The 9,385-nt window shown below is 31.3% G+C and overlaps 1 protein-coding gene across 1 annotated transcript in view; it reads right to left on the bottom strand.

The window, feature by feature from the left end:
• Window positions 1-446, bottom strand: part of LOC108691856 (caveolin-3-like) — a 3,187-nt gene extending 2,741 nt beyond the window's left edge. The window contains exon 1 of the mRNA XM_018199789.1: window positions 146-446. Within this exon, the coding sequence (XP_018055278.1) occupies window positions 146-337 (192 nt within the window). The 5' untranslated portion in view covers window positions 338-446. The remainder of the gene's footprint in view (window positions 1-145) is intronic.
• Window positions 447-9,385: the final 8,939 nt, after the last annotated feature.

Below are 9,385 nucleotides of genomic sequence, written 5' to 3'. Positions count from 1 at the left end.
TTTTTTTTTAAAAAAAAAAAAAAAAAAAAAAAAAAAAATGCCATTTGCATTAATTATTCAGTGATGTACAAAATTTTGCAAAGACAAGTACGAGTGCAGATTCATCGATCGTGAAGAGAGGCGGCTGCAGACGGATGCATCTTACCTGAAGATGTTGATTCAAGCTGTTTGGGTCCCGATCCTCGAGCTCTCCGGAGTCTCCGGCGCTCTCGCCCGCCGCGGAGGACTCCGGCTTCTCCATCCCTGGAATACGAATACTCGGGCATTTGGGCATGCCGCAGCGGAAGCTGTTGCGGAATCTCGCCAGCATGGTTAGCCGCGGAGAATCGCTCGTCATACGCTTCTTTATTATCCCAATCCGGGAGACTTCACGACTTTCACGCGCCGCCGATTCGTGGCGGCAGACGAGGACGAGGAACGGCTTTTCCTGCCACGCGCTGCGTCACCATCGCGAAAATGACGACTATCGCGAGGGATACGTACCCCGGGTACACGTATCCATAAGCCATCGATTATTCCCGTTAAATAATAAATTCGCGCGCTACACTGGCTGCGACGAACTAGCGGAATTGCCCGCCCCCGATCGAGAGAAAAGGAGGATTGCGAGGACAAAGGATTGCGATCAAAGGTGCGCGATCGCGACGCGCCTTCCACGATCTCGCGAAATATAGAGGTGGATCTGGGGAGGAACGTATTTACGTATAGCGTACCCTTCTGTAATCGTTGAATATCGATTTGAAACGCAACTTTCTATTCCCCTCGCGTCTTAACTTAAACTGTTGCACTCGGATTCTATAGCGAGACTATGGCGAGGTCGCGATTTTTTTATATATATTTTTTTATATATCAGCACGTGGCGTCGCGACATCCTCCGCGGGCATCGTCGGTGCCATTCCGGCGATTTTTTTCAATCAATTTTTGTTGACATGTTTTTCTTCTCGCAAATAAATTCTTGTTAGGGCATAAAAATTTTATAAATGTACATTTATTGCTAATATAAACTTTTTAAATTTAAAAAATGGAAAAATAAAATTAAGTAGTTCCAGAAAGTAAAATAAATAAACGAGTATAAAAAAATCCAAATTAATAACGTACACTGAGAAAAAAATAGCCTAAATTAAAATAAATATTTATTTGAATATTGCCTAACTAAATATTTACTTACAATAAATAAATATTTACTTGATAAAAGAAATGTTTTTGTAATTTAATAAATAAATATATTTATATATTTATTTATCAATATATTTACAAATAAATATATTTATGTATTTAATAAATATTTAGTTAGTACTATTCAAATAAATATTTATCGAAATTTAGGATTATTTTTATTTTTTTCTCAGCGTGTGCTTAATGCAATTATTTACTCTTATTTTATTACTTTTAATTAGTTTTAATTATTAAAAAAGTAACTCTCTATGAATTGTATAAATTTACAAAGGTTTCGTATTTTTTTATCTAAACAATATAGACATGCCATAAGGATGTATTATAAATATTTTTTAACAAAATGAAAAAATTAGGAAAAAATTACAAATTTTTTTCTGTATTGTATTTGAAAATAATACAAAAAATTAGCTGCAATTTAAAATTTAAATAAAAAATTATTGTAACAAGAAGTAAAGTAAGTGATTCTAAAAAATAATTGATATAAAATTTTCATTTAAATTATAGAATTGTATTGATAAATATAAATGATTTTAAATGTAAATTGATCTTATTGAATAAAATACTGAATATATTGAATATAAATATTGATCTTATTTTATAATAATATGTCTTATGTATAATATTCACTTTTAGTATAAACTTCCAATTCCAGTCACTTTTCACAGAAACGATACACCTGATACTTAATCTTTTATGGAACAAAATCATGACAAGAAAGAGAGCAAACTATTTTATGTTTCCAAAGTATATAAATTTCCAACTCAAGTTACTTTTTTACAGACTATACTATCCTTAACCTTTTACAAAAGGACAGGAAGGGGAGAGCAAATTGCTTTATGTCTTCTCCACTTTCTTCGAAGAAAGAAAGATATCGCGTATGTTTTATCACAACGATAGAAAGAAAAAAAATGATTATCCGGAGGACTTGCAAAAATTCACGCGGATTAGACAGAGTATATTACAGAGTATAAAAGCGAAGGTCTAGACAGAAAACCGATGTAGACGAGAAATTATGCGGCATTGCGACTTTGTCCTACTTCCTTTAGAAAAGCAGATTATATCTATCCCCCATTTCTCTTTTCCATCCCTCGGTCTGTGCTTTATGTTTCGCGCGATTATCGACTCGTGAAAAATTTCGTCTACCAGAAACGAGAAACCAAAGTTTCCGGACCGATTCTTCCTAGTCGCGGGACCTTTGCCATCCAGGTTTTAGTTAACGCAAAACTTGGTCGAGGAGAAACCCAAGGAATTCTCAACTAATTAATAATAAATGCCACTATTACACATGACGCGCCGTAATGTGTCCAACAAAGACACAAAGTAGAGCTCGGCCGATCGAATTACCTGCTTCGCGTCATCAATTATTTCCGTGATTCTATTCCGACTTGCTTATTCCCCATTTTTAATCGTAGCAGTCTCGATATTACGACAGAAAAAAGGAACATTACGAATCAAGGTATCCAGGTCTTTTATTTTTCCTTCTCGTCCTACTTCCGGAAACATCGTTTCCATTTCCCCACCAGAGGTGATCTCCATACCGCGAGGGATGATCTACCCTTTCAAGAGATTAAGATGTGTCGGCACGCAATGCGGATTTGGGAGATCTAAGAACACGGATCTAAGATTGGACCCTTCCGAGGAGTCCGGAAGGGACCGCTCGAGGAGACGGTATACTCACTCGGTTCACCGTTCGCCACCCTGGAGCCCCTTATTTTGCCGGTTGATCGCGAAATGCTGGAAGAAATCCTTATTGCTTGATTGCGGTTGACACGGCGCGTCGCCTCACTTTTACAATAGAACAGTATTCGTGGTACACCTGGGCTCTACACGGATATAAGCAGGCAGGGGAATATTCCGGGGAATTGTAAGGAAGAGAGAAGTGGACAGCGGTCAGCGCGGCTGCGCATTGTCAAGGATTTCAACCCCTTGTGGTCCGACGACCGCGGCAGGTTGGTGTTTGTTGATGTAATCTGGAGTGCAATCACCCCGACGATGAAAGTGAATGGCCCGCGCGGCCCGACGTAATTTCGACGATGCCATAAAAATAGTCTTGAAATAACATATCAAAATAACTGAAAATAATATAACAACATAGAGACAAGAATTGAAGCACAATATTTTGCAGTTATTTAAAAAAATACTAAATATTAGTAAAATAAGGAAAATTAAGTAATTTGAGGAAAATTAATTAACTGTTAGTTCAAAACGAGAATTTTATGTTAAATTTCACTTTTTATAAATTTATAATAAACAAAAGAGGATTGATAGTTTTGTTCGTTATAAATTCAAATCAAAGATTGCGTGGAAAAAATGTTTTCTTCGATTTATTATCGATATTAGAGCGCGGTAATTAACATGACGCAATTGCTATTTCTTATTATCGTTGATTATAAATAATGTGCTAATTTATCAAAGTATAACATTTACAATTTCCATCTGTAGTCAATAGATGGAGTTAGTAGTATGTAAGTTGAAATTAACTCGCAGCTTTACCAACAGATCTAAAACGGTCATTTAAAAATATCTATTTTATAAGAATTTATAAATTTATAAAAATTTATAAAAATTTATAAAAGAGAATCTAAAAAAATTCCTCATTTTGTTGTCAACAAACGTTATATTTTTTATTCATTTTTTTCTATTACGTCATATTTTAAGTAATATTCTGTAAATAATCAAATATAAAAAAGATAGAAAATGACAGACTGTGTACATTTTATCAAAATTTAGATTAATTTTATTTAAATTTAATTTCTTTTACAATCAATTATCGTAATATGTATGTAGTTTCAAAAGTTTCCAGTCCAAGAACAAAAAGGTGTTAGAATAAAATAAGCATTTTTAATTTTCAATTAAACATTATTTTTTATTCGAATAACTTTTTTTAAAATAATAAATAAATTTTTCTCTATTATTAAAAATGTTTTAAACTTTTGTCCTTAAAATGTTTTAAATAATAAAAACTTAAAAATAAAAAATATTTGTTTTAAATCAAAATCTGATGAGCGTAAAAAAATTTATCAATTATGAAAAAAATGATTTTTGCAGTTAAATCATTTAAATGCAAATGTTATAAAAGAAAACAATTATTTTTATTTTTCAGTATATAGTTAACCTTTATTTCAATAAATTTTTCAGAATAAATTAATTTCTTTACCACTGCAATTTAAAATATTCTGAAGATTTTGTTCTTAAGGTATTTCACTTAAAAATAAAAAATCAAAGTCTAACGTACATGGAAAAAATTTATCGATAGAGAAGGAGTAATTTCTACAGTTTTTTTTTCAACCATTTTAAAAACAAAAATTCAAAATTTTTATTAGTAGAAAAATTAATTCACCTAAAACATTTATTGATTATAATGAAAGATAAAAATAATTGCATTTTATCTTTTTCTTTATCATCTTTGGACTGAAAACTTTTAAATCTTACAGCATAAGTATTTTTTGTGTTGTTATCGCGGTAAAAAAGATTAGTAAGACTCGCCACGATTTTTGACACGAGACACGCGACTCACCGTCGAATCTGACGGGGGATCGTCGAGAATCGACGCGAACAATGCGGGATGGCAGCTTAATCTGTGGATGATGGACGGGAAAACGCATGAATGGAGGCTGACGTCTCTGGGATATCGCGATGGACATTCCGGCGCTTAAATCGAGTCTGGAACCCAGAGTTGCGTAAGCACGACAGTCACGACAAGCGTTCCGTCACGAACCATAACGGTGCGCACTTTTGTCGCTTGTATAGGTGAAAAAGTGTCATACAATCACCTCGTCCTCTCGTGATTCCCGTCGGGAATTGCAAGAACGAGAATTCACGGCTGGCACAGCCGCACCTCGGCTCTCCTGTTTGTAATTCATCTTACAATCTCATTCAGCAATCTGTTCGAGATGTTAGTCTCCAAATCTTGTTGAGGTTTTCACTGTCTTTCCAATTTTCCAAATTTATTCAAACGTTTCATATAATTATATAAGGTGATAAAATAAAATAATCATTTTTATTTTTCAACAGAATTAACTTTTATTGTAATATGAAATCTTTAGAATAAATAATTAATTTATTGCAGCTGAGTCACGGGTGATTCTGTTAAACGCGTCGCATGAAAATCCGTGACTTCTATTCAAAGTATTGTATTTTCACGTATAATTTATCATATTATTATTATTATTATTTCATTATGTTTAATATTAATTATGTTAAAGATCTGGATTTATAATTTATCATATTATTTTTGTTACTATTTTATTGTTTTATATTAATTATGTTCAAGATCTTGGCTTATAATTTACCATTTATTATTTTTGTTACTATTTTATTATTTTATTTAGTCTAGGCTTATAATTTATTATATTTATTATTATTTTATTGTGTTATATGAATTATATTAAAAATCTAGGCTTATAAGTAGCATTGTTGAAGGCCTCATCTCTTAAAATGCTATTCTCTATCACATTTTCTTCAGCTTCAACAAAGATAATACAATTTCAAGATATAAAATGCGCTTATTTATTTCTGATTCAATACTAACGCAGTTAATGTAAAGTAAACTATATGTTAAATGCACGTTTATCAATGAAAGTGAAGTATAAATACAAATCAATATCTTTAAAAAAAAAAAAACAAACAAAGATTTCCATATTTAACAGATGGCCAAAGATATTCGAGAATTATAAACGATCGTTTGACTCGGAAAGGTCATCGTGCTGCTCAATTCTAAGAATTATTCAGCTTCTTTTCTTCTCTCACATGCATATGTAAATAGAGAACTAAAAATAGAAGGTATGATAAAAGACTGAAGAAAGATTTCGAGATAGAGGCTCGAGTTTGTTACCACCCTTCTTGGAAGACCACGAAATTCCCATTTTCTTACGTCATCCCTACAGCCGCTGAGTCACGCCATTCTATCGTACCCCATGAGGCATCGTAAACATTCGCCACCCTCGTGTTCGCGACTACAGGGTAAAATCGCATATTCAGCATAGCGTTCGAAAGGTATGCTTTTGGAATCGTATTCCCTGAACAGCGTTCGAGTGGTATGGTTTTGGAATCGTGTTTCTCGAAGAGAGAATTCGAGGACACATGCTTTTGAAATCGTATTTCTTGAACAGCGTTCGAGAGGGTATGCTTTTGGAACGTCAAGTATACAAAAATGTTATCGGAGAGATTTCATCCAATCGAAAGCAGAGAATAAATTCCCAAAAAATGGAGACTAATTTTCGGCATTTCATTATTAGAATTAAAATCAATTAATCTTTTTTTTCAAAAGAAAATTACATTCTGAAAATTAAGATTGATTAGCTTCTTTATTCACAGATTAATTCTCTCTCGAATAAATTTTGAAAAGTTCACGAAAAGAAATTTTACTGAAATATCTAAAACTTTAAATACACTGAGAAAAAAATATAGTTAATTTTAATAAATATTTAGTTCAATACTGTCAATTAAACATTTACTCACAGTAAATAAATATTTATTGTTCAATAAAAAAAATGATTGTTAAATCAAATTAACATTTCTTGTATCAAATAGATATATCTTTATATTTAGTTGGTAGTATTCAATTAAACATTTATTAAAACTGACTATATTTCTTTTCAGTGTAAATATATCTAAGGATAATTTTAAACAATCAAAATAATTATTAGGACACTTAAGCTGATTGCTAAAATATCAAAACTTCTTGCAGAATTATATCATTTAATTTCTACTATTCTATAATTATTTTAACAGTCCAACAAAATTATTTTCAGGTCTAATTAAATTTTTAAATGCTTTAAAATCGTTCTTTTTCAGGAAAATTAAGAAAAGCAATCTTTCCTCTTTTCGACTCGCAAAAACAAAACTATTTTTCTGAATTTTTTGAAAAAGTTACGCGATTGATTTCAAGTTTTGTATATTTATTCCATGTATCTTCAACAACGTGTAAAATAAAAATTACTAAAAAATATAAATGTCTAAAACTTTAAATGCGTTTTTCTCAAATAGTGTAGTTTTCAAAATCTGCAGATTTTTTAAAAATATGATGATATCTCAAAAACTATTGAACAAGTTGACTTCTTTTTGTCTTTTAATAAAAACTGTAATAAAAACTAATTTTTTTTACGAAACACACTAATATAATAATAATTTTAAATCCGATGCACGATCCCATTTTGTCAATTTTCGATTTTTCCGTAAAACCCAAGGTTCATTACTTATCTACACATTAATAAATAAAATTTAAATTTATTTCCGCTCATTCAAAAGAGCAAGTTCTTTTTGCGCCCTCGTCATTTTATATCTTTTGAATTATCATTTTTTAATAATTTTTATTTCATACATTGTTGAAGATACATAAAACCCGTATAAAACAAACACGTATAAAACTCGAAATCTCCCTTCGTCATACAATTACAAAAAGAAATCGTAAAAATAAGCTTTATTTTCGTGCATCTTAGAAACCATTAGCCAATTTCTTCACGTTTCTTGAAAAACCAGCACTCGTCAATCACAATCAATTCTCCGTGTTCGATTATCCGACACCATGTACGTTAGACATGGCGCCATAACAAAATGTAAATCTAGCCGTTTCGTGGCGCGGCGCGCCGGACTCGCCAACCGTGTCAATATGTAATTCCTTCGGTTATGAAACGAAAATTTACGAGCACAAGGCCGCCCTGTGCTATTATCATAAGCGAAGAAATTAACGTAATCGCAGTCACGACGGCCCTTTCAATTCCCTCAATAACAACGGCGACGGTGGCGGCGGCCGATATATAAAACATGTAATTCAAGATTTCCCATGGATCGGTTCGCGCTTGCGATCGGATCTGAATTGCGTCAATACGCGCGCATTGCATAATAATCCATAATATGGCATAACTTCGCGTATTGCGCACCCGTTATTATACCCGTCGCGTTTGCGATCACGATATTATTATTTCTATTTCGCGACGCTATCACGATATCGATGTAACGTGTGGCTCTTAGCCAACGAGCAACGATTTATCAAACTAGAACTCGTTATATGGGTCTTTCGTTAAATGTAAACATCCACATTGTTGAATATGATATACTCTTTTCCCGGCACGAACAATAAAAACCTAGTCTAATGTCCATTTCTACCAATGTCGATTAATTCTAATTTCTGTTTATTTTTATCTTTATCTAGTTCTAACAAGAAAATGACAGGATTGGGAAGTAAGTAACGCTGTTACGCTTTTTTCTATGTAATATTTTTTATTTGTAATATTGTTACGTTTTTACAGTATATTGTTAAAGGAGTAATGATAATCCAATTCATCGAGTTAAATAAATAAAATAATGTTTTAACTTTCATGTGATAATATAAATCAATCCATTTCTGTGTTAGTTTCAAAGTAAACAATGTTCATATTAATATATGCACTTAATAAATGATAAACTAAATTTGAATAAAAATACATTTCTTGAATTAAATTGTTTGTTATTTTAGTTAAGTTAACGACATATTGATTGTGAGTAGCAATAGTGGCGTTCTATAAAAATTACCTAAGAAAAATTACCTAAGAAAAATTACACTAAGAAAAAAATACTATTGATTCAATTAAAGTCTGTATTACGGATTGTCACTAACATAAGTGATTAGTTCATGTATATTTTTATTGACATAAAAGCATAAATTATTATTTCAATAAGGCCTTTATGTCAAATGTTAATTTGATTTAACAATCTTTTTTTTTTATTGAATATTTACTTACTGTAAGTAAATGTTTAGTTGGCAGTATTGGACTAAATATTTAGTAAAATTAACTATATTTTTTTCTCAATATAGAAATCTAATATTGAATTAATCTTGAAAAACAGTAATTAATTACTTATTTTAAATATTAAAAGCACCGTGGCTCAGTACTTTTAGTACTCCAAATAAATAATTAATTATTATCTTCCAAGAATAAATTAACCTATATTATATTTTTGTAACACTTTGACATAAATTCAAGAGTGTGAGAAATTTCGCCGTTACTTTTACAGTTACTTCAATTTCCTATCATTAGTAATAATAATTATATTTATAATTCTACAAAAAAATAATTGACACCAAAAATGATTATAAAGTATATAATTAAATTATGGTAATTCCAATTTTTTCTCACAATCAGTGCATTCTGCTTCTGCGATCAGTTCACGAATTATAATAAAATTATAAATAGAACGAAATCCCGAATTCCACGAATCACATAGATCGAAA

This window comes from Atta colombica, unplaced genomic scaffold (assembly GCF_001594045.1).
Source record: "Atta colombica isolate Treedump-2 unplaced genomic scaffold, Acol1.0 scaffold53, whole genome shotgun sequence".
NCBI lineage: Eukaryota > Metazoa > Arthropoda > Insecta > Hymenoptera > Formicidae > Atta > Atta colombica.
This window is presented reverse-complemented; position numbering and strand designations above follow the sequence as displayed.